The 26,030-nt window shown below is 46.9% G+C and overlaps 1 protein-coding gene across 1 annotated transcript; it reads left to right on the top strand.

Moving 5' to 3' along the window:
• Window positions 1-11,614: 11,614 nt before the first annotated feature.
• On the top strand, window positions 11,615-25,880 carry T265_01621 (hypothetical protein; the record flags this gene model as incomplete). The annotated part of the gene is made up of 7 exons (XM_009165687.1): window positions 11,615-11,839; window positions 15,107-15,366; window positions 16,675-16,842; window positions 17,751-17,938; window positions 20,795-20,964; window positions 23,897-24,349; window positions 25,704-25,880. 6 exons carry the CDS (start codon window positions 11,672-11,674, stop codon window positions 24,329-24,331), a joined length of 1,389 nt encoding a protein of 462 aa, XP_009163951.1.
• Between the last annotated feature and the right edge of the window lie 150 nt (window positions 25,881-26,030).

Here is a 26,030-nt window from a genome sequence, read left to right as displayed (position 1 = left end):
TGGGTCGAGGACACAAGGGGGTGGAATGTAAACAGGTGCTTTGCACCGTTTTCACTTCTAAATTGCATTCCCAGTGAGCAACGCATGGAGGGTTTTGACGTTCGTAGCCATCGAGCTGTACAGACTGTAATGAGTGTTAAATGCTGACGGGATGGCGGCTTTTATGCGTTCAAACAGGGTGCGAACGAAAGCAATGTATATTAAGACCTGTTTACGGCATTCCGCAAATCAAGTAATCTCGAAAGCGAGTGCGTCAACAGAGATTGACGCTTTTTCAAGATCTGATGGATCACACATTGCATCAGGAGTTAGAAGGCAGGTTAGTGGTTGCATGATACGGTAGGGTAACGTTCGCTCTCCACAAGAGCGCTGAGAATTTCCGGGTCAGTGCCGACCTTTGTTACGAGGAGGGGAGACAACTACTGTGTGGGGCGAGAAGAGAGGTCTGTTATTTCAACCTAGCAGCCTCAATTTAACTGGGGCACTCAACCGACCAGTGATGGGGTCGAGTGTTGGATCTTTTACCTACAAGGCGCCGCTTTGGACACGATTAGGGGAAGGGTGATGAGGAATCAGGACCCTACAACCACTTAGAGGATTATTGTCATTATGCAGTTCAATTTAGGTAATAACAAGCCTCGCTGGGGGAGTGCTGGTAAGCTTGAACTCAGAGCAGCCCAATCAAGCCGGAAAGGGCTGGAGAGGTATTAGCGCGCGATTGACGATTTGGTGTCCGAAGCAGGTAGCTAAATGCTACACTAGTATCAGAACGCTACGGTAGGGCTACGGTGCGGAAAGATTTTTAAAACACATGACCTTGAGATTCGACCGGCGCGCAAGTAGTCTCTTACCATCTATGGTTGGTCAATGAGTTCAGACACAACAAAATGACCCTAAATTTTGAATCCCTCTGCTGGCTGATCCACTTGATTTGGTCAGCGATTTTTGACGTCTCAATCCAGTGACATTTGTAAGCTCCATTCCAGGAACCTTAGGGTGGTACGTTTAAAATCGGTTTTGTTTTTCCCGCGTGCAAATTTTTAAAGGAATTCTTCCGCTATTCAATCTATTTACAAAGTTTACGCGTGTCACTTATTGACTTTTCTCACTCTCGCATAACTATGCATGATAAATATCATCAAGCTGCACTCATTTTTTGCGGTGCAATCAGTCTCAATCATTGCCCAAATTAACACAGGATGCTCCCTACAGCCATCAATGGTCCAAAACGGGTACGAGCACAAGGGTTGTCCATCGAATACGAGTAGTGGTATCCAATGCCACACCTGCAAGGCCTGGTGGCCTTTTAATGCACGGGTTTACAGGACCACCAAGTAAGCTGAATACGCAGCTCTTCTGACCCGTTTGTCCGCGCCGGCTGCCTCCGCACTAGGGATGCAAGGCATTCCATGAGCAAAAAGAGAACCGTCAAAAAAGTAGCCGATCCCTTACAAATAATCCTGAAATACCAATGTGAACGTTCCGCTTCAGTCGGGATGCTCGACGCAAAACTAGTACTTATTCCTAAAGCTCCGGTGGCCAAACACACAAAATCTGGATGGTAGTGGATAGTGAATTTTCCTCCCGGAACAGGTACCTTGTACCAGACACCCCGAGTCCGCTGGCTGCGAAGAAGGTCATTGAGCTCCTTGATGCAGCAATAAAGACCACCACGGCGTCTCTGGTGGACAGGCGCACGAAGGAGAGCAGGCTGATCATCTAGGGTTCGCTAGCCGGAAAAATCACTCCAACGAACCTGGCATAATCACTCTTTGGTAGTGTCCTCACAAAGCCTGGATACGAATCGCTTCACACAGACTGGTTATACCAGAATGAAAACAAGCGAACTCTTGGGCTTCTGGTTACCCTTCACTCCTGATCTGCCACGCAGAAGCCTTTGAAACAGAATGTCAGCAATCAATTAAAGGGCCTACCCAACAATCAGGCGCATGTCTGGTGCTCGACTTCTAGAGGCGCGATGGACTAACCAGAGCAGATATAGGGGAGGGATGCGAAACCGTCTTCCGCTTGGCGCTTTCTGCCGACCCCGAACTTACGGATGGTAGTTGTGGCCCCTTGTGTTCCTAAAAGCACACAGATTATACCGGCCGCGAATCCCGGTTGCAAATTCTACTAAGCCAGTACGGAACGTCCGACTACTAGAGGCAGCAATGCTCTGAAGGAAGCAATCCTAGCGCCCCAACTCCGTAGACCCCTCATCACTTATTTAACAATAACAACAATAATAATCAATAATAATGTGTACGTCCAACTTGTGGGTGGTATGCCGTCAGGCGTGATCATAAGGTTACAGTCAGAATAAAGGTATGACCGGCGGTGATTGTGAGTACAAAAGGTTCGGGAAAACGGTGGGTATGCAGGCGTGGCTGTTACTAAACCGGCACTGACAGGGAAGCTCAGTTACTATGCGTTTTTGGAAATTTTATCGAACAAGATCAAATTTCTGTGATTTGCGTTTCCCAGACCAAAAACGAAGTATGGAAAGCACAGCTATAACCTTCCTGTCTGACATGGCACAAAAGTGTGAACTATGGGAAATGAGGGATCAGAACAACAAATCTAGCGAAGCAGCAGATATAACGTCATCGAGCCGGTCAAAGTGAACTAAAACCTAACACCACTGCCTTGTGGTCTATAGACAGCAATAAATCGCAGCAGTGAAATCCACATCCAAGTCACAACCTCCGAGCTTGACTGGGTCAGACGTGTGGAGGCAAGCGGCAGACCCTACCGACAAATCAGCCACATGCGTTGGACCTGACAACGGGTAATGCCTCGAGAACCCCCGGCCGCTGAGAATGTGAAACTGCTAGTCCTCAGCTCCACTCGTTCAAGACTGCACGTGAACAAAACAGGAAGACCACTGCATCCAAACAAACCAGATGATATTTGACAAATCAGAAAACTGCTGGCTAGCTTCAAGGTGCAGTCCTCTGCGAAAACGAGTCACATGGGAACACCACCAAAAGGTGCTGCCGCCTAAAGCTCAGGGCCCCAGACAGACACTTTATCAATCAAACGGCCTCAAAATGCCCGGGAAACCAACCGGAGGCAGGTTAGTCCCGAACTTTGAACAACAGCAAATCGGGTCGTCAAAATGGCGGTGTTGGAAATGCCGTGCATAGCAGTGGTCATAATTTTCGCTCGTTGGTAAAAAGCTTCTTCTATGAAAGGTAAAAGTCCCTCACAAATCGGGCTCCCACGAGGCGGAAAAACACGCAAATGGAAGGCAGCTCTTGATGCCACCAAGGCAGAAAGCAGGCAAGTATGGCTCACTGGTACTTTCGGAGACTTGGGTGTAAACCCGGCTTACGGTTAGTAAATATGCTAACCTCGCTGGTTGCGCACTTCTCGGCGCCTCACTGTCAGAGGCAGCAGAGACAGTGTTTAACTGCTTGTCCATAAAGTGCCTTGGACGTTTTAACAGACGTTGCGATATTGGACAGTCAGTTCGCTTTGAACAGTCGTTCACAATCGCACTCACAGAGACCTGGCTTACACAGGATGTCTCCGGCCCGATATCAACAGATTGCTACCCGATTTTTCAAGCTGACTCAGAACGATGCAGGGCCGGTGTGAGCGCTCAATATTTACATGCGGTCCTGCCTATCACAATGCTCCTCTTTGGCTCCACTCCTGCAGTTTTATTTGCGATGCATTCGATTGCCGCTGCGCGACGTGGTCTATCGTTGCACCTTGAGTCCGGAAGAGGATAGAGTCCTCACAGAAGCCCTTGGGCAAATATCCCCAAGCTGACTCTTCATTTATCTCGCAAATCGATTCTCGTGACTCAAAATGTCATCGCATATTCCAGAAAACCGCGCAGGCCAAAAACCATCCATCCAGGATTCGGCCATCACCACGAAAAACGCTTTGTCGCTCGGGTCATAAATAACGCTTCACCGTGATATAGTGACTACTGCGCGCTGACCTTTGATTTCATATGCTACTGGGCCACAGATCCCGAACCTCAGATATGGGTCCGAAACTTCCGCCGTGCGAAGTTGAACTGGGACCAGTGGAGGACATATGTGGGACCATTGTCCTGAAAGTTCGGGAAGCCGATGCGATGTTCGTCCCAAAAACGGCGCCGTCAAATGAGCTGCAAGCTACCTGAAAGGTTCGGTGTATCGAGAAATTTGACCTCAGAGGGCATAGAAAATGCGATGGTATTTCGTAAAATGCGGAACCGCTGTAACTCAGGAATCCACCGACGTAACTTACAAAAGCACGTCACTAACCTAGACCCCATCTGGGAGAAAGAAATAGGTGCTGTTTAAATACCAGGGAGCGCTGAAGAAATGAACCGAACGTGTTCTCCTTGAGGGCCGGGAGCGAAGAACCAAAGAGCGACCAGGTAGTGTTATCTGAAGTCAAAGGAGAACGCTTTGCCAGTCAGCATTCAGCCCCAGCATCCTGGTCACATCCAATCTTGTCAGGGCATAACTATGAACGGCATATTCAGGGTGAAAGACATTAATCATCTCTTGCACAAGATTAGCCCTTTCAGCGCGTTGGGGTCAGACGAGGTACACCCAAGGATCCTGAAGGAGACGTCGTTTACACTGGCAGAATATTTCTACTTGATATTTCGTCACTTGCTAGACGAAAGCCACCTTCATTATGCCTAAAAGGAACCAGTTATCATGACAACATACCAAACGTGTGACTGGCCGTCGTCCGGATTCCTGTCAGTCTCATTAGCGTACCATGCAGCGATGGAACGCATTATGAAGCAAAACATTCTAGATAGCGTTTCTATCAACCACGTGATATCTCCTGTTGTCCGGAGGCCAGCCCTCCCCACTAAACGAACATTACATTATTTGGACGGATGGGTCACGTGCAGGACACTTACCGAATGAAGGCACGTCCTTATTTGTCAAAATGCTAGCCAATCTGGATCCAGCATCATTGACTCGGCGCTTCTTGCCCTCGGACGGAGATTCTAGCCCGACCCTCTGATTACCCGATAAATACAGATGTAATAATTTTCTTGTCTCCATAAGGGGCTGTGTAGAGCTACCGGGCTTTTGGATATACCATAGCGGGCGAAGCAGGAATCCAGGGACCGATACAGAGTTACACCAGCATTCAGCAAGGCCCAACTACTGGCGAAATCCTGAAACCACGATGTTATGGCCGGCAGAGCAGGTCCAATTACTTTTGCAGCAACGACAGAAGCAGTTCGAAGAAGCTCCAATGGGGCCTGTTGAATCTCTGATGTGCAGTATGTCGGTGAATGCGACAAAAATGGTTGAGCCTTCGTCTTCTCCCACAGATGCTGCTCCAGCTCGACTACTGAATTCAATCTCTACGCTGAATCCGGAAGAACTTTCGAAAGTTGGCTCAAGAAATATGAAGACATGTTTCAAACCGACTTTGCTCAGTTTGATGATGCATGGAAATTTCGACTGTTGCTGTGGAAACTGAGGACAGCTGAAGATAATCGGTTCAAAAACTTCGAACCCCCAAACTCCCGGGTGACTTCGGTTTCGCAGACGCCGTCAAAATCCTGGCCCTAATATTCGGTGAGCAAAAGTCCTTGCTCAATATTCGTTATCAGTGTTTCAATATTACCAAAAGGGACACCGAGGATTTTCTCACCTGTGCCGGTGTGGTCAATGGAGAATGTGAGCGCCTTGAGCTCAGTTCCGTGACCGAGGATCAATTTAAGCGTCTCATCTTCGCGAGTGGTATCCAACTGTTACATGATGCAGATATTTGGACCCGGCTGCGAAATCGAATTGAACAGGTCTCAGATTTGAAACTTCGAAAAATTACCACCGAGTGCCAGCATCTTATTATTCTCAAGGCTAATGCTGTGATGATTGGACATTCCAAATTCCCACAGCCTGATATGGTATACAAAGCAACTTCCAAAAGGAAGTCAGATCCTAAACGAACTTCAAGTAAACCGCCCACACCTTGTTGGTTTTGTGAAGAATGGTACTGTTGACGATGCTGCCTCTACCGAAACCATGGGCGCATGAAGTGCAGTCGAAAGGGTCGCAAACAACGATGCTGCAGAGATAACTTCAGGAGCCTCAAACTGACCGGGAAACTGACCCGTTCCATAACGTTCAAGGGGATTCATCTCAACGGCGCTTGCTACCCTACGAACTATACAGGTCTTGATCTCGTGGACCTGGGTTGACTTAATGGGCGTCAACGCTTGGATCAAACCCTCAGTGTAACAAAACAAACGCAAATGGCTCGGATATGCTCACGAGAACACCACGTTCTGACGATTTTATGGTCACCATGGCTACAGCCAAACTGGAGACCAGAGGGAGTGTACTTGACACAGCGGCTATTCGGCTACTGAAGTCCGGCACCGGTAGCCCTCTCAGCTCAGCACTTTTTGGTGAATCCTACCAACAGCCTGAAACGTCTCAGCGGCGGTCCGAACGTTTCACTTTGCAGTCGCAGATTCGTCCGGATCGTTCTATTGCTATCCGGAAATTTTAGAAAGGAAGCCGGTAGAAGGGACAACAAAACAGAGGTCAGATATTGATTCCAGGTTTTAAGGAATGCTCTCCACGGTGAACGAAGGATCGAATGCTGCGTCAAACACGAGGCACAACTCAGATCATAAGCACGGCCAGTTCAAGGGAATCAACTTCAGAAAACACACTGCGATTAGTTTAGGGGACTACATTTCATGGAGCACCGGACAGTCGTGACATGCCTCCCAAGTGAGAGTACCGTCGCCTCCGAAGGGACCTAATTCTTACTTATGCCCTGTTTGAACAAAGCTTGGCAAACAGGTTTTTCACCGTTGGCCCAGAAGACACACGGCTGGGACACAGTGAGAAAATTTTCAGGCTCAGAGCACATACATTCATTAGACAAAATTTTTTCTCATTTCGGGTAGTAGCTGCGTGGAATGACCTTCCTCCGACGGTTGTCCGCGCTCCTTCTAGAACCCACTTTAAAGCACCATTAGACATTTATTCATGCGAATCCTCGCGCTGGCAAGCATATTTTCCCGCGCTGAGAACATAAAGAGCAGTGCTACACCCTTTTTTCACTTGTGCCTTTCAGGTGAACGACAGCCACTGACCGACAAGAACAAAACCAACCCGGGAAACTTGGAAAAAAGCCTCGATCTTGTGTATCAATCCGTGAATCCGTGTGGAGGGTACCAGATCCCAGAGCAGCGTGCTCGCAGCCCCAGGGACGGACCGAGAAGCGACAGCATCTTCGGGGACCAGCCGTCCCTAATAATCGAACATCACATCATTTGGACCGGTGTGTCACGTGCAGGACACTTACCGGGCGAAGGCACGTCCTGATTGGTCAAAATGCCAGCCAATCTGGATCGAGAATCTTTGCTGATGAACATGTTCGTACTTATGGGCAGCTTCACCCCAGGCGAGGGCGGGGTTCCTTATCAAATGTCATATTTTCCGACTTCTTAGAAGCATTAGGTCGAGTCTCACACGTCCCACTGCTCCAAAAACTCGAGTCCCACGAGTACCAAGAGAAAATTTTACACAGGATTAAGGCGGCTCCGAACATCACTATTACCACAACCTTTCGATTTTTCATTCTTTTTTGACCTAATATAAGGAGCTCGCTGGATGAAATTGTCACCTTATGTTAGTTTATGGGCTGATGCTATTACAACAACCTCGGAAAGAGTTTATCGTTAGTTCGTCACATACAAATTGGACCTGCACGAAAAATACCTCATCTTCGACTCTATAGTTATACGCAGTCTCTGAATGGCGCTTTAGGTATCACTGATTTGTGTCAACAACACTCCCATCACATGTAGGTAGAGACCGCGTAAGTCGCCGGGGATTATATTTTAAAAAAGCATTACACCTTAAGCAAAGACGGAGAGCGACTGAAACAAACACTCTGAAACGCTATTGCGGTGCATATGAACCAAATTAAGGTTCTATTTATTATTGAATTCCCACGCAGGCCTTTCGGGAACTCCTCATAGGTCACAAAAGTGAAGAACCTAGAAGTTGTGGTAATAGTGATAGCGACCATCTATAACCACACGGTCGCAAATGAGGTAGTTATCATGCACGTCAAACCTGTATGAGACGGACCAACGAGGGATCTTTTACGAGGTTCGGGTAATAGTATCAGCCGGGCGCTCCTATCGGACGGATCATTCCGAGTGAAAATAGGCTTGACCTACTATTCTCGGGCCCCGGTCTCCATTGGGGTTCCTCAAGGCTCCGCTTTGGGGTCACTTCAGTTTCCGATCTACGTCAACGTAACGAGGCAGTTAGAAAGCGCGTTTTCGGTTGTGTAACGGGTACTTCCACTGAAGAATGTGTCCAGCACCAGAAGCTGCGTTGGTTGGGACATGTGTTACCCGAACCATCGTTTGCCGAAGAGAGTACTGTTTTCCACGCCCAATTCGGAGTGGCGTAAACAGAGAGGTGGCCAACCCTTGACCTGGCAATGGAGCATGAAGGAGATCACGAAACGCTTGGGTGCTGTCGGTGCTACTCGCCTTCCAGGATGGGGACCGCGTGATCCTCACTGTGCCTGGTTGGAGACACTACAAGAGATGGCTGCCAACCGATGTCAGTGGCGTTCTTGTTGTCAGTTTCTATCCACATTGCCTGAGTGAATGTCTGGAGTTGTAGGCACCTCGGAATGATTGTGTTAAGCTAGCACTAAGTCCCTCCCCCGTCCACCTTTACTCTTTTCTTTACAATAGGACCTTCAAATAAATCACGGTTGTACGGCAGTGAAGCGTCCGTGTTAAACATTGATGTCGTGTTGTCGGTGATGATGATACTACTACAGAAAAAGAGAAATAAGCTATCGTCAAATTGATGCGCAGATGGCGCGGATGGGGTAAAAAAGAATAGGGAGAACGTAGAGGTGTAAGAAGAGAGGCGTCAGCAGTAGCGTGTTTTCGCATACCCGCCTTGCTTTATGCAACATGTAAGGCGACATAGCTGGTGACCATACGATGGCCGATGTGGCATGAGAGTATTATTAGTTGTGTTATGGTTGTACGTGGTATGGGATACTGCCAGAACGCCCCTATTTAGACAGGAGAACGATATTGGCTCTCGATTCATGCCTATGGCCAGAAAGCCTGACCACAAGGCAGCAGTGTTTGGCAGGAAATGCAAATGCATTATTGTTTTTATGTAACAAGTAGCCGCACATATTCTAACAGGGTCATCCAGGTCCTCCAACCATTATCCATACTAGCTTGAGGGTCTCTGGTTACAGGGACACTACCCAGTATAGCTCAACGGATCATCAATGAATCAATCAAAGACAGCAACATCAGTGTTGACACTGATTCTCCACTGGTCTTGGGGGCGTACAAACCATCACACCACAGTAGGGTCCAGTCTGTTCGTGATGGCATACCAGTAAACTCCTTTGTGCGCCGTAGCCTGAACGCAAGCATCAGCTCTTCATCATATATCAGACTGTAGACATCCACGCCCCGGGACGAGACGGCTTGCACGCTATAGTTTTGAAGGCGCTAGCTACCATTAAGGTGCCACCTGGTATGAAATCAACTGGTTTCTAGCGGGAGATTCCAGAAAATGCGAACCGCACCCACTCTAACAAATACTGATTTGAGTGCTTGATTTAACTTCTCTAGAAGACACCAGAGGTCGTGCTTACGATCGCATTGATCGCATTGCTAAATTATGGGTTTGTGCGTGGGGTTTTATTCATCACAGCTGAAACAATCCCTGGCAGAACTCTGGTGAATGCTGTCTTCTTGGACTTTTCCAAGACCTTCGGTCGCACCTTCACCGTCCTCTCAGTGGCTATCTCCGTCATTAGATTCAGCGTCGCATTGGCAGACAATGAGCGGAGTTCTATCCGCCGCAAAAGAAGCCACAACTTGAGTTCCCCGAGGGTCGGCACTGGGGCCCATATGCTTCCTCTGTATCTACTAATAAAATAATCGTTCAGCTGTAGCACCCTTTCGGTGCCTAGCTGCCATGCCACCCGAAGGTTGCACGAGTGCTGGGATACTGCCAGGTTGCCCAAGCATTTATCAACTAATTACGGCCGATTGGGATCTAACCATACAATCTCCTTTGTTGACCTGAAAGTTTGGCCAGATAACAACTTAAAAGTGTGTTACAGCTAACCGATTGTTGCTTATTTAGTACTGCTTCTACCGAAGAGGCAGGATCATTCGTCAGTGCATCGCCGTCTGCAACGCTCAGGCCCTTAATTTTTCCAGGGACCCCGAAACAATGATGTAGTTGCCAGGTGCTTGGGTTCACTGGTGCTCTTCGATTTGAGGATGAATTACGAGGAAAACGGGTAGTGGGGCCCAGAATGCTACCGAAACTCTCAAGCTTATTAGGGCACAGGTTATGCTAGCCATAAATAACTGAGGTGTATGTACTAATAACAGTTTTTGCTATGGTAGATAATAGTCTACAGTTACTAGTTGCATCATGATAAAATAAATGCAGTGCGAACAATGGAATAAGTCAAAAGGTGTCTTGTCGTTTGTGGATAACTCGTGAGAGTTCCCGGGTGGAAGTCCGGACGGCGGGAACGTGCTTTCTCCTCAGTAAAGCTGCTACACGTGTTCTGTAATTGTGGACTTGTGGAGTTTGGTTGACTCCCTGACCCCAGCGCGTGCGCGAGTTTGTGTGTGATGACTGTGTCCTGTCTTCCTATATATAGGGAAGTTTGACGTTCAGACGCGTACAAGATGGGAACTGACTTTTCGTCTATTTTCCAAGCGGGTTAGGGTTTTGTCACGGGATTTGAGTGTTGGTGGGACAAAGGAGTCACGTGATCTAGTGAGCACAAATGTACTAGACAAATTAGGCGAACTTAGTTGAAGGAACAAGGAAATGACCGCTACAAGTCCTCAGGACTGGTCATTCCCGATCGCCGTCTTATTTGTCCCAAAGTACGCCGGTCCTGGTGTATTTCCGTGCCCTTCTGGAGAAGACCATATTTAGCTAGACGTATAACGACTCCTAATGAGGATAATAAGATTACTTCAGTTCGCTAACCTCCAAGTCACTGGTTAGAGCGCGAATTTGCTTACCGGAGGTCCGTGTTTCGAACCCGACCTCTGCCTCTCAACTTCTTCCTAGGCTTGAGAAACCTGGCATTATCCCACCCCCGTGCTTCATTAGGTTGGCATGGTAGCTAGGCACCGAAATATCGGTACAGCGGAACGATCATTATTATTGTTTATTAACTATCAAAGAAGTAGCTGTAAATATTTCTTCCTTGACTTTCACCGAGTCTGAATTCACTTAGTTTTCGTTTTCAAGGGTTTTAGGCCTGAGTATTATGTGGACTTAAAGCACATAGTGTCACTTATAGAACCACCCACTCGCCACAGATGTATGCCAAACTGTCGTCGACCTATCTGATGAACATCCACATCACTTTCGTTCCCGTCGTTCACTCATACATGGAGTCTTTCAGGCCCAGGTAGAGACTCCTGCGTCCACTGGATTCCGTTAATAATTTGACCGGTATCTTATGAAGAGCAGCGACGTTACGCTCACCTGTCGGGCTATCCTCATGTTGTCCGATAATAAAAGGAATTCGGAGTGCAGGTTCACCTGCTCTCTGTTCAACTGAAACTCAAACTGAGGTCCGCTTGATTCACTGATGAGCTTCAGGTTTCTTTCCGTATCATTTCTTCGTCATTTTTATGGGTTCTCTGGACGCCTCTTGCTTCCGCTTCAGCTTTCATACTATGTCTTCAAAATTGCCGTCGGATTCTAGTTATGATCTCGAACAACAGTTTATTTTGAGGATGACGGATCTAGCTGCTGCGGAGAACCTAGCTGCCGATATTGAGGCAGGTGTTTCTTTCAAAGTAAGTCTGCCAAGCTCGAACGACGGCTTTTGTATTAGCTTGCCTTTTCCAGTGTAATATCCCGTATCTGACATAGTCCATCTAAACGCAACCGAAAATTCCGCTTCCAACATGGCGAATCCACCCATCATGTTAGAAAGTGGTATCAGAGAACGGTGGGACTTGAATTTATCCATAAGCATCGTTTTGAACGGCGGCTGAATAGTTCAGAGGGGAGTTCCGCTGGATTCCAAGAAACAGAGCATTAATAGAGCGTCGACACCACTTCTCCACAGGTAACGGAGGTTCAGCGTGGATTTGCTTGAGCGCAAAAGGCACGTGCTCCACTACACTTTCACCGGTTATTCGTTCATCTCCTAGTTGTCAGCGTCATCTGGCGTCATTCCTTTATGCTCGGGCTTGAAAATAGCACTCCTTGTAGCGCAGTATCATGTAAGTGTTCTCGGGGTCGCCCGTTAACGCACCGTCAAACTATGGATGTTAGCCTGCCAGTATTCATTGGCCCTAAGGCCCCCGACGCCGTCAATCAGTCGGTCAGTTTTACAGCTCATGAGGCGTGCACCAGGTTAACTGGTTCCAGATATTACAAAATCCTCTACCGAGAATGAACAGAATGAGGGAATAAAAACCACGTGTAGGAGGCTATAGCCCAATACGCCCATTGGTGCCGAACGGTATGTATGACAGCAGTCAAAGCCATGGGTTCGAGGACAAAATCGGACCGATACTGATTGGAGAGTGAAGCTATTGTAGTTTTTCACGTTCGGCAGGTGGATCGGTGAGTTCGTTACTGATCTTCCAGGCCTGTTCTACCGAAGTTTTCACATGCGTGTTGCCAAATCTGTATGGCCAATGCTGCACTAGTAAACTTAGTCCCCTTCGAAAGGGCTTTCATTTTTTTTCTTGGGACGGGAGGCCGTCCCAGTGGTGAAGTTTTCTGGATCCCCGATTTCGAACTTTGTTGGTTGGGTGACCATAAGTTGGCCGTCTGGTATACGAATTTAGGTCATTCTCCCCAAACGGCCCAATCAGTGAAGCTTATTCACAATAGGCTCTAGTCGACCTCAGTGACGTATTAATGATCATCATCTTGAAGGAAATTACCCAAGAGGTTGCTGCGAAATTTGGCTTTATGTGTAGTTTCCCACTGCGATATCCCGACTATCGTGCCAGGTGGAACGTGAGGCGATCTTTATGCAGCATATCCAGTTAAAAAACATTGTAAACGATAAGTCCGGTTGGGATTTAGAACAAAATTGGTGTGCGAATGAGAGTATTTGACAAATGGTAGTCTTTCGGCTTTAACANCAGTGCATAATATCATGTAGGCTGAAGAAGGCACGAAGGCTGTGAAGTTGCCAGGGCTAAACCGGAGCATTCGAGATACAGTGGTTGGATTCGAACCACAGGCCTTTTGGTTCCTTAACTGGCCTTCGTTCCTTAACCACTGAGGTCGTTCGGTCTCGACGTTGTTCGCTTCCTTAAAGACTCCAATGTCCGATATTACGTCCATTTGATCCATAGGGTTCTGCACAAGCAAGGCAAAAGGAATAGGAAAGGAATCCGCACTTGCCTTTATAATGTCCAGGTGAGATAGCTCGGTGGTTAAAGTGCGGATTTGCTGACCGGAAGGTCCGTGGATCGAACGCGACTTCTACCTCTGGACTTCCCCTGTCTCGGCTTGGAGAACCCGGCAGTAAAAAACCTTTCAGCCGTAACACCCTTCCGGTGCTCAGCTACCATGCCACACGAAGGATGCACGAGGGCTGAGATACTGCCAGGTTGCCCAAGACCAGACGGGAAATCGAGAGACAGAGTTCGGGTTCGAACCACGGACCTTCCGGTCAGTAAATTCGTGCTCTAACCACTTGAGCTATCTCGCTCTCCTGCTTCCTTCAGGTGGCATTTCAGGTAAGCGCCGAAAGGATGTTTCAGCTGAACGATTATCATTAATGTCCAGGTTTTACTGCCGTACAATAGTAAAGAGAACAATTTTGGGATCTGTGCGCAAGTGGTGCTTACGCTGGATACGTTTCTCGAGCAGACTGCATGTGGTACAAGTATCAGGTCTGTAGGTAGTGTGCAGCAGAAATAGCAGATATCCGTATGACACGCTTTCTCACAAACGTTTACTGATCATGTGGTGTATATCTGAGCCAAAGGGAGCTGCTGCTAAACCAGAGGTCGTAATCAGCGAAAACGCAGCCCACTGGTCCTCAGGTAGCGGCATATGGAGAATGGACTCGCGCTGCTGTGTTGTCCAGCAGTCGCTTCGAATTGCCTAAATAAGTATACAGCATTGTATTGGTGTACGGCTTTCGCAATGGCGGAATACCTGTGCGCAGATATTTGCTACATAAAGGCTGAATAAGACTGTGGTCAGAACACGATCCTGCTGATTCACATTTTCCATTTCGTACTCGTTTGAAATAGGTGAGCAGGTCGTTGTCCGTGCTTTCATCCAAGCGAGGAAATCTTTGACAACCTTGGTAAGTTCATCGGCGCAGCCGGTTCACGGGCGATCCAAAGCGCTAAGTTTAAGGCCTCGGTGACATCCGGAATCAGCCCATATAGTATTTGAATCCGTTCACAACACTTCCACCTGTCTTTCAGCCTCCCCAGATTAGGACCCAAGGATGGGACAAGCCAGAATTTAATATCCCTGGTAGAAATGATTTTGTCGCACAGATAGTAGTAATCATGCGTCATAGCCATCGCCTTCGCTTCGTAACTCTCACATTGCCATACCGAGCAAGTAACACTCAAACGTCAATGGACGGATGGATCTGTCATTTGCAACGCGTGGTCTGCTTCTTCCTAGTCTCCTTATCTAGACCGTAGCACGCTCGCCTCGCATATCAGATGTCCGGGGTTCAAATCCCGGCACGGCCATTGGATATGCACTGATGATGAGCTCTAATAAGAGCGAAACTCGAGTCCAGTGCTTCCCTTTGGTGTGGACTCACCGGAATAATTACGCCAGAACAGGAACAGGGCCGTTCAAACGAGAGTGGTGTGGCTATGAATAAACTGTAGCAGTTGAAATCGCTGTGCTCTGATATACGGTTCTTAACTTAAAACTGAACAAATGGTACAGCTTTTCGTGGGGGTATTCTGAGGAAATATGGTCAAGCGCCGGGGTGGTCTGTATGATTGGTGCACAGTCGTTCGCTTTGATCACACCGTAACTCCTGATTTCCCCACTCGTTTATCTGAGTCGTCTGACTCTGCGTAATTCCATCCGCTTCCGATTTCTCTTATCACTAGGATACTTTCACTCTGGAGCTAAAACCTGATATGAGGCATGGGATCGTCCGATACAATAATCAAGTGTATGAGGGTCGCCTGATGGATTTACCATGCATTATTGAGTCTTTGAAAACTACGGACAAGCGCAGTTTCTACAAAACCGCTGACATCTGCCAAATGATGATATGTACTCAGGGGGAAGACAATGGCCCCCTTCGAGGAACGGCGGCCTATCTTGATGATCGAACAAGGTCCTGGAAGAATGTCTCTGATGCCAGGTAGGTGATACTACGTACAGGGTGCTTCTGTATGTTCCATTGGCCACATCACACCATTTTGCTTGGTTTCATAATCCCGAATTTATCAAATTTTCTTCATTATTCATGTTCCCGCCCGTCGGTACAACGTATTTGAGATGGCCTTGTGAACAGTATTCTCTCAACTTGCCTCTAGAGAGACGTTTCTTATAGCAGTCCATGCATTTGTATTAGAATAAGCTGATATTGGGCGAGATGGACCAAGTGGTTAGAGCGCGAATTTACTGACCAGAATGCCCGTGGTTCGAACCCGACCTCTGCCTCTCGACTTCCCCTGTCTAGGCTTGGGCGACCTGACAGTAACCCAGCCCTTGTGCCTCCTTCGTGTGGCATAGCAGCTAGGCACCGAAAGGGTGCTACAGTTGGACGATTCGATTAGATAATAAAGTCTGATGTTGGACTATTTTCGTGAGCCCTGCTACTTTCCACAGAAATTCTTTTCATGAAAGTGCTGTATCGATCAATCCAACTCCCTGAAGGTTCATAAGCCTTGTTGTATAAATTGATAGTGGGTAGGCATAATTACTCGGTCAGTGGTTGGCCACGTCGACCCTGATTTGCCGCAGTAAAATTTACTGAGTGACTTTTTGACTCGACTGAATGCTCCAGGCTATAATTTACCTTTCCTTCGCTTTCTAGCTTCTTTACTCAACAAATCACTTCGATTCGAAAGCCATGGGTTTTATGTAGCTGGGATCCTCGTGAGAAAGAAGCTATGTGACTGGGACGAAATCCTCCGTTATTCAGCGAAACCGCTGTGCCGCGACCTACTCCGCTATGGTATCCCCTGGTGCATAGCTTCTGTGAATCCGAAGGCTAAACTAATGACAGGCTGTTGTTTAAACGTGACACACTACTCATAAGATTGCTGAAAACTCTTCGGCCGGCTATTTATGGTTGTAAGGGCTCGAAACCGATCCCTTATGAAGGCGTGAAACTATTGACCAAAGGGTCCTTGGCTCACACGGAACATTGGTCTCTTGATTGCCCCCAGCCTGACGCTATCTGAGAACTCGTGCCCCAGATTGAATGGTAGCCATACCACACCTGAACGATTGTTTTTATTACTTTTCTCCCGGTATGCAAGCACATTTGAGAAGCCAGAGATGAGCGTGACCCTCTTGGCCAATGGCTGCCGTACTAACCTGGGAATCGTCTCGAGCCACTTGGGCTGATTAATTCTCTTTACTGAATAGTTGTGGTTTGGAGCGACAACCTAATTTGCCTCCACGCTTGTTTTTTCTCATATTCTAATTGTGTGGAACACAGCCGTGAGAATCGCGAATTCCAATTTCTGCACGGTATCACACCACCGTTGAAGAATGTTTTGCGGCGTCGATTCCGTAAATCACGTCGGAAGCGCTTTGTGGATATGCCCAAGATCGAGAAGGAAGTGAAACAGCTTCTGAGGGCTGATTTGCAAGCAGTTACAGTCAAGTAAGTCGTTTTTGCACCCAATAATTTTATGTTTTGCCAATTGTCACATAAAATGGACAAGGGGACAGCCAGATACAGATTTCGGAGAACTAAACGATCTAACGAGGAAGTTAAATACTTTGCTTAACCCTTCGTTTAGACACAAATGTACTGAATGGTGTCTCTGTCTCCACAATGAGCCTCGTTGAACTGCATAAAATAGTTTATTCTCTTGGTGTTTGTTTCTCATGGTACACCAGTGCGGTTCCCCCGTAGTGCGAGAGAGTAAATCAAATACCCTTTTCATTTCCCCAGACCGGTTCGTAACAAGCATACCCTTTTCATTTCCCCAGACCGGTTCGCTTTTCGATTGTGCACTCTGGGAGGATCCGGTGTGCATGATTCCGTTATTTTTTGCAATTTGAATTGATGTCATTCTTCAAAATGACAAGAACAGCGTTCATTTCTGTTTATGGCATACCGATGTGCAAAAAATCATATCAAGTACTGAATCACTTTCAACGAGCTTTACCTTAGTTTGTGGATCAGATCATTTGATTACCGTAGATCTTTAGAGTTTATAAGTTTTGTCCATGGCGCGTGAATGAACGCTTCCAAGACTGTTCATTTAAGAAGCAAGAATGTGTTTTTGTTCGCTCTTGATGTGGCCAATCTGTAGAGGCCACCCAGAAGAAGCAGTCACGGTTGAGTGTTCTCATGAAACATGTTTCAACGCTTAATTCCTCTCCGTCTTTAGTGAGGTCACTGTACCCGAAGTTTTTATCCTCCCTAGAGTGCCCTTCAACCTAGCTAACACCTAGGTGAACCTCGTGTTGCTTCCCAAATATGATATTTGTTTAGACGTGAAGCACTACTGATCTGTTCAGCTTTTTTCGCGGGAAAAGTTTACTGTATCATTTTTTATGCAGGTGGGAAGTGATCTGGTCAGATCCACCCAACTCCGCCACCCGTTCCGGTGTAAATGATGCAAATGGTTTCCAGGGGTCCACACAACGAGACAGGCTTGGTTCCAACATTTTAAGTGGTTCTACGATGGCGTCACGCACAGGAGCCAGGAACGCTGCGGCAGACGATGAACTGGAGGAAGACGAGGAAGGTATGTTTGTTGCAGTTGGTCACAAATTGAACACGTGCGAGTAGCTCTCTTTCTCCGATACTACTTGCTTCCAAAACAATAACAATAATGACTGATGCTGATATTAGTAATAATAATGGTTCGGCTGTAGCACCCTTTCTATGCCCAGCTGCTATGCCACCCGAGAAAGGCACCAGGTCTGAGATATCACCATGCTGCTGCACTCCAGACAAGACAAGTCGAGAGATTTGGTTCGAACCACAGACCTTCCAGTCCGTAAGTTTGCGCCTTAGCCACTAAGCTATCTTGACTTTTACATTCAAGTACGATTGTATCAGTATCATCTGAGAACTAGTCATTTTCCTTAATCTATCCTTCAAGGATGACGGGGTTATCGAGGTCACACAAGGTAGCCTGATGTCGTCTGTGTAGAGGGCTTGCTATCACCTAAGTCAGCTTTTATTCACAAGATCAATCGCGTTCCACAGTTAACAATCAAATTTCTTTGTTCGGAATCTAAAATCACCAAAGGACACTGCCAGGTCAATCGGTACATAGATGGCTAAAGAACTTTACCAGACTTAAATTTTTGATTCACACAAAGCACTCGATGAGGTTCGTTTTTTTCTATTCACGCTGTCAGATCGAGAGAAAGAGTATTTGTGTGAGCTGACGATTCCATACGTCAGTTCTGCAAGTACGATGGTGTTCACAATGTTCTGGATTATTTAGTGTGTTTCCAATAAAATGCTGAGTACCGTTCAGTTAGGAGCACGCTATTATCTGAGATTTGCAGTCGCCTGAGAGTCATCTTTGCGTGGCCTCGCACTCGATCGTCTTCAAGGTGTTTTTTATCATATCATTTAGATTACACAGTTCCTGCCAATCACTCTGCGGAAACGTATACCAGCAAGGAGAGCAATCTATGAGTGAATGCGCTGGTCTTAATTGGGAGGAAGTCGATAATGTATTTGAGTTATTCAGTTCGGTTCTTAGATTCTCAGTTGACCAAATTGGGAATAATCACGAGCTGAACGCCTTCAGCGATAACAGTTACAATCATTTCACTCATGTGGCCTCATACCAAGGTTTGAAGCAAGCAGTTGAGGCAGACATACATGCATGGCTGCCTACCTAGACAGAAAAGCGTGACACCTTTGACCGGGGTCAAGCCAACATGTGTTTGCGTAGGCGCGAATACGACTAGATCAACTGAATGAGCCGTTTCCACTCCAAAACGAGACATTACCACGACAGTAGCGGAGTTTTCTTGGTTCCTTTCCGGAGCTAACCACATTCTTTCATGACCAGTCTTTGTCACCAGCCTATGTTGTGGTCCTCATCCGCTGCTTCTTTCGGACTAACAGAGAGGGTCGCATTGCTTCAGCAGCTGTATTTGAAATCATGTTCGACGCACCAAACAGAAGATATGTTGAAAGTTCTCAGTATTGGAGTCTTGATTGGACAAAAAGATGTGCAACTGCAATAGTACATGGCTGAACCGTTGTTCCGTTTTCATGACCATTACGAGAAATGTTTGATCTCCCTTCCAATACTACATATTCATTTTCAACTATTGTATTATTCTCTTAACAAGCTAAACCACGCAGTACAGAGGAAACTTGGGATGAAACTGTCCGCACTTTCCCCACCTTTTTCTCGCTGCTGCATTTTACACTAATTTTTCAGACATATTGTTTGCAACTGGTGCATTTTCCTTCCGGGAACTTTTTTGCCTACTTAAATGTCAATATTCTGGTAGCAAACAACTGAATTCGTTTGTGGTCTCTGATATCACATTTAAAAGAAAGCTTCCAGCTTGGAAGCAGCCTCCAAGGTCACCGCAAATGTATCCCTTACTTCGGTGTTAGAGTAGAATTCCATGTTCCGGAAAAAAAGTGTGATGGGAAAAAATAGATTATCTTTAGCGAAATGCACTCATTTGTAAACAACTTTGGTTTTGTGGGAGACTCACCTGGAACCCAGCTGAATCTCAGAGGGAACATAGTCTTGATCCTGTTGACTTTCGTACGATAATGCGCCACTAAAAGGAAGCTCCTACCTTTTGTAATGTACTACTCATAAGGTTGCTGAAAATCCATCGACAGCCCACGATCGGTTTCGCCCTTCTTGGGGCTCATCAGGTAGGCGCAGTCCCCGGGTTTCCGTCAACCTTATGTTCTACTTAAAACCAAATTGCACGAAATTAGCGAATATGCACTCATTTGCAAACCAGTTTGGTTCTTTCGAGAGACTCACCTGGAACCCAGGTGAATCTCTCGTTTATGATGTTCTCAGGCAACTGAATGTGCTGCACCAGACCGCCTCATGTTTCAGTCGCTCCAGCTCCGTCTTCTAAACCTATCTCTAATTAATCAACTCTTGTTGATTTTTGCTCTCAATCCTGGAAGTATGCTCATCAACCCGATATGTCAACCACTAAATACCTTGCAGGCACTTATGCAACCATGAAACGGTAACACAGTGGTGGATGAAACAAAAGTGTAGAATTATTTTGATTAATTTTGTTGCGGAAATGAATCCACTCATTAGCAGTCCGAGAAAATTTCCAAAGTTTCAACAGCAAAACGATAAGACAAGACTCACTAAAAAAGCTAAGTCGTTGGAGAACGTGAAGCAGAGAAACATCATCGGTCCCCTACAGAAGCTCCTCTATTGTGCAGATGAAATGTACAACTTCTCAACGATGGATCTTGTCGCCAGAAAGATCGCACGTATGGGCTGTTACCATCACCCGGGGGCTTCGAGTTTTCGTGCGGCGGTTGTAACTCACTCTGTGCTTTGCATAGCCTTCTCTTTGGGAATTTGCTGTGGTACTGATAGCCTTTCCCCCTGTTTTCTTCTCTTTTACACTAGGATCCCGCACTTTCCCGGTTGACCAGCGGGATGTCTTTGGGGACATCAGTAGTAGCAGTGTGGATTCATCTGATAGCAGTGGAGGTGGTGGTGCCAGCGACGATGAACGTGCTGCAGATGGACCCAAGAAGCAGACAGGTGAATCTTTGTCCAGGCGAGCCACATTCACCGTGAGTTGTATGCTGCACTCATGCTTCAGAAGTTTATCATGAAGGATAACTGACTTTCAAAATCACCGAGTTACTTTTTCAGCACTTGACGAGTCGTTGTGTTGACGAGTTTGAAGTGACCCTGCACAGGGTGGATCCCGTGTGTAATGGAAGAGTCCGGTGACTTGTTCTTCGAGTTTCGTACCACGCAGTCAAATGTACCTTCAACTAATCAGCGAAATTTCCATTAGAAGGTGCGGTTTCGCAGCTGCAGTCTGAGCCGCGGAACCAATTCTTTTGGAAACTTATTTTCATCACGGATTTTCTTAATCGTACCTCACTGCTCGGGATAAGCCCGTGAATCAATTAAACGACTCTTCAGGGTTTCTGGGATGGCTGTTCATCTTCAAAGATGGAAAACCACGTGGCAATGGTCCTTACCATTAGGGAATTTGCCACTCGACTGTTACGACTGACGGCTGCTGCCGCCAACACTCCTCGCTACGAGAAATCTCCAGCTAGGCAATGTCTGGAGGAGAAAAGGTCATGTCAACCCCCGTAGTTTTTAAATGCAGCGTTCTCTTCTTGTGAGAAACCTTGGAGGAAACAAATCTTGTGGTTCAATTTTCCCGCACTCTAAGTTGGGTGCGGAGAACAGCACTCTATTCTGCAAACGATGATTCAGCTTGCGCAATATATGGTCTAACTAGCGCGCTTGATACGTTTTTCGATGGGGGTTCCTGTTGTACAAATGAAAACTCGTTTTCTAATTGCCCCGTTGCGGATTTGTCGACACCAACCCACACGAGATACGGTTCTGAAACAAGGACTGTCGAACACCTGAAGAAGTCTCAGTTCCACTGCTCGAACAGGCCTATTCTCTCAGCCATACAACAACATAGCCCTTATTGTAGCCTTATACACACGCTCCTTGAGATTCAGGGATGTACCGCTTTGGTGCCAAAGGTGTCTCAAATCAGCAAACGCGACTCGGGCCTTGCAGATTCGTGCACTGACCTCATCTGTCACACTACGACCAAAACTAATACAACTTCCAAAATACGTAACACGCTCAACAACTTCCAGTGCCTCTCCCTGGATTGTAAGTAGCGTGGTTAGTGACTGCATGTCCATGAGCATGACCATACACTTTGTGTGCGCAGTGTCTACTGAAGAATGCGATGACTTTGGTTAGTTCATCCAAAAACGTCTACTTCTCTTCTTCGAAGACGAGAAAGATATCGACGAGGCTTTCATTGAAGGCTCTTTGAACACCGGGGCTTTGAACACCTTCGAGTGTTCGTCCCATTATCTCACCGATCACGAAATTAAACAGGAATGGAGATAGTTGGGGCTTCAGACGCATGCCACTTTGTGTACGGAAGCTTTTGGAGAGCTCTCCGTATATTCTCACACTTCGGGAAGTCTGAGAATACAAAGAACTTATTATGTTCACAAACTTCCGGGGCATTTCTTGGTGGGCACTGCGTGTCAAGAAGAACTGACTAGTCAACCGAATCGAATTAGCCTTGGAAATCTAGTAGTTTGTACGTATGGCATCGTCCCAGTTCCTGACGGATTGTGAAGATTTGGTCAACGCAGCCCCTACCTGGCCGGAATCCTGCTTGCTCCTTCCTTGTCAGTGCTTCGCGAGACACCATAAGGCAACGGAGCACGAGTGACGCCGGCAGTCCAGTTATGACCAGGGTTAAGCTGTTGTTACCACACTCACTACGAGCCACTTTTTTTGAAAATTAGTTATGACCAGGGTTAAGCTCACTCACTACGAGCCACTTTTTTTGAAAATGGGTACTGTAACCGACTCTCCCCAGTTGTCTGGAACAGTCTCCTCCCAAATGCAGATTGACAGATCAGACAAGCGCTACCTCATCTTTGAAAAAGGCCATCTGGACCAGAAGCTCGGTGGCGCTTGAGAGAACATACGCAGTCGGTGACGGTGGTGATGGTAGACTTAACTACTTACTCAACTTGAAAATGCCTTTTTTGGAGGGAAGAATGACTCGATTTCAAGAATATCGGGGATTACTGCTACCCTTGCAGCGCAATCGACGGCAGTTTTCGAGCTCACTGCTATCTAGTTTCTGTCCCACAGTCTGAGGCCGTAGACCACCAGCAGGCCAAGTAGTTCAATATCAGCCTTGGTTGTGCAGAGTCATGTTTTTAGCTGTCTATCGGTGCGACAACGCCATTCAGAGCAGAAGCATCGCAATATTCACATGGTCAATGTTTGCAAAATTTGATTTAACTGCATTCATGTGTGACCGGTTGGCGTTCTTAAGCTGCACTTTTCGCAAGTCTTACGCAGAGGCCGAATGGTGAGGTATACGTAGGCGACTTTCAGTAGTATTAGAACAATCCAAGTCACGATGTTTCTTATGAATGTGTGATCACGTTCGGAGGTATTTTCACTCAAAGGTCTACTCCGAGGTAAAGTGACCAACTGGGCGTTCCAGCTTCAACCCCCATTTGCCTGCAGTGTTCCTAAGCATATCTTGTCTGGTTCACATTGTTGTCCATGTCTGGTTTACTGCTCAGCCCTTGGGTCTGTGCTTATCTTTTGTGCCCAACGGGACCTCTAATTTCGCCAGTTCCCCATTCATTCTTTCATTCATTTGATTTCGACGTCCGAACGAGTTTCGCCAGTTCCCCATTCATTCATTCATTTGATTTCGACGTCCGAACGACCCTTCCCCTCCGATTACCAATAATGAGCCTGTCTCTAACGGAGAGAATTTGCGGTTTTTGTGTACTTTTCAAACGATAGCTGACGCTGCCTCCAGTTGTGTTCATGTTGGAAATTTTCATTGAAAGCTCCCAATCGCGTTCACCTTGACTTGGGTGAGGTTGGAATGTCCTATCCGGTGTATGTCATTGTGGTTTAGGGAAAGCGTACAGCAGCCTAATGATATAATTACCATTTTATCTATTTCAGCTGGAACGGGAAGATGCTGACCGAGAGTGCCTTCAATCATCCGTAGGCCCCGGGCGGTCCTCAGACTCTTCTGCCGATGCCGCCGGTCTTGGTTCTCTCAAGGATGAACTAGCTGCGGAACTGCTGTTGTCGGATTCCGGTGATGAAGCTGACGAAGCGCCATCAGCGGCTCACCAGCTACATGATGATGACGAACTGGAAGGGGATCTACAGGCGTCTGTTGCCGCCCAGTTAGTCGCGCATGCAGTCAGTGACGCCCATCTAATACACGACGAGGACAGCGTTGTAGTGGATGATGTGGATGACGACATAGATGATGACGAGATGGTACATCGAGGTGGTGAACTCTTGGATGATGCCACGTTGATAGGCTTGGGAAGTCAACAGCATCGGTTCATCTCTCACTTGGAATCGGACGAGGAGACTGTACAGTAGTGACGCTTTACCCAAAAGGTACCCCCTTTTTCTGATTTTGGCTTTTTATCCAAGAATGTCGACTTCGTTCATTCTCATGCTTAGAAAGGAGTAAATGGATGTCGTTCCACGGATGTGGTTTATGAAACTGCTTGATGGTGTAGGTTGATGTGCCCTTCTACTAACTAATGATCGTTCAGCTGTAGCACCCCTTCGGTACCTAGCTGCCGTGCCACACGAAGGAGGCACGAGGGCTGGGATACTGCCGGATCGCCCAAGCCTAGACAGGGGAAGTCGAAAGGAAGAGGTCGGGTTCGAACCACGGACCTTTCGGTCAGTAAATTCGCGCTCCAACCACTTGGTCCAACTCGGTCCAACTGGTGCAGAATAAGGCAGTTGTAATTGGGTCACTGGCAGCATGGGTGCATGATGCTAGCGCTGGTGGTTCATTCCGATCACAACTTTATGAACACTCCAAACTTTCGACTAAGTTCTGTGTCCGTCAAGGTATCCACCAAGTTGTTGGGTTCCTCCTCCCGACTTATTTACATCTATTCACCATTCTGCACTTTAGAATGAAGGATTTTGGGACCCTGGGGACCCACTGAGATGTATCCGTTGCTGCCTTTTTCAAGTAAGAACTACAGAGCATAGTGTGAGTAGCTGGACCAAGTTGTTGCGGGTGATCAGGTGGGTTCTAGTCGTTAGGTTTACGAGACCTGGCCTATTCGAAACACTCTTTACAAAATGCTCTCAATAATTGCCATGTGCACAGGACTGCTAGTTCACGCCAGTTGTTGTCACTTGGTGGACGATAGTGCAACTCAGTATCGGTCCCTTGGCTTCCTGTTCCACCCACTCTGGTATGTCGAAAGGCGCGGTGGTTCTACACAGCCTTTATGGAAAGAAAATTATTACGGCTGTATTTATAGGATAATCACAAGGTGTTTCACAAGGTCGTGCTAGAATCTCCGTGAGGGGGCGAGGAGCGTCGAGTAAAAGGTGTTCAATCCGGATTGGCTGGCATTCTGTCCACTCAACGCATGCATTCGATTAGTCCGTGTCCTGCACGTGACATCCGTCCAAATGATGTGATGTTCAGTTATTAGGGACGGCTGGCCTCCGTGCACATCTGTCAACAAGTGTTGGACTGACCTTTACGGGCTTCGTTTCATAATTTTTTAGCCGTTGAAATTCCCAAACAAGAGTATGCTACAGAACCGAAGTTGGTTTTCCAAAAATGTGGACCCAAACTATGACTCACGTTAGCGAAACCTTGACTGTGCATACGTTCCTCATTTTACAATCCACTAATCGGATAGACTGTTTGCACTTATCACCGACTCATTATTCCCAACTGACTTGTACTATTTCACTCTCATACTTGTTCCAGATAACCAACTTCAGCTGCTCGTTCACTGCCGTTTCTCCGTCGATCTTTGACAAAAAGTAAATCAATTATGCAGTCGTTGAGAGAGTTGTACATAAATTATCTTGTAAATATATTCCTCGCGCTGCAATCCTGCATTTTGAACTGACTTGGTCTGTAAAATCCCATGAACGGATTGGAGCGTTTCTTCAGAACACTAGAAAGTGCTTCAATACCGTTCCGTTGTCAACCGTCTTTATATCCGGTAGATAGCCCAGCCTGTTCTTCTTCCGCAGCGTTTTGGCAATGTTTTAATTGTCATCCTGAATGTTCTCGTCCACCAGTAACCGG

Source organism: Opisthorchis viverrini (genome assembly GCF_000715545.1).
Source record: "Opisthorchis viverrini unplaced genomic scaffold opera_v5_18, whole genome shotgun sequence".
Taxonomy (NCBI): Eukaryota; Metazoa; Platyhelminthes; class Trematoda; order Opisthorchiida; family Opisthorchiidae; genus Opisthorchis; species Opisthorchis viverrini.
This window is presented reverse-complemented; position numbering and strand designations above follow the sequence as displayed.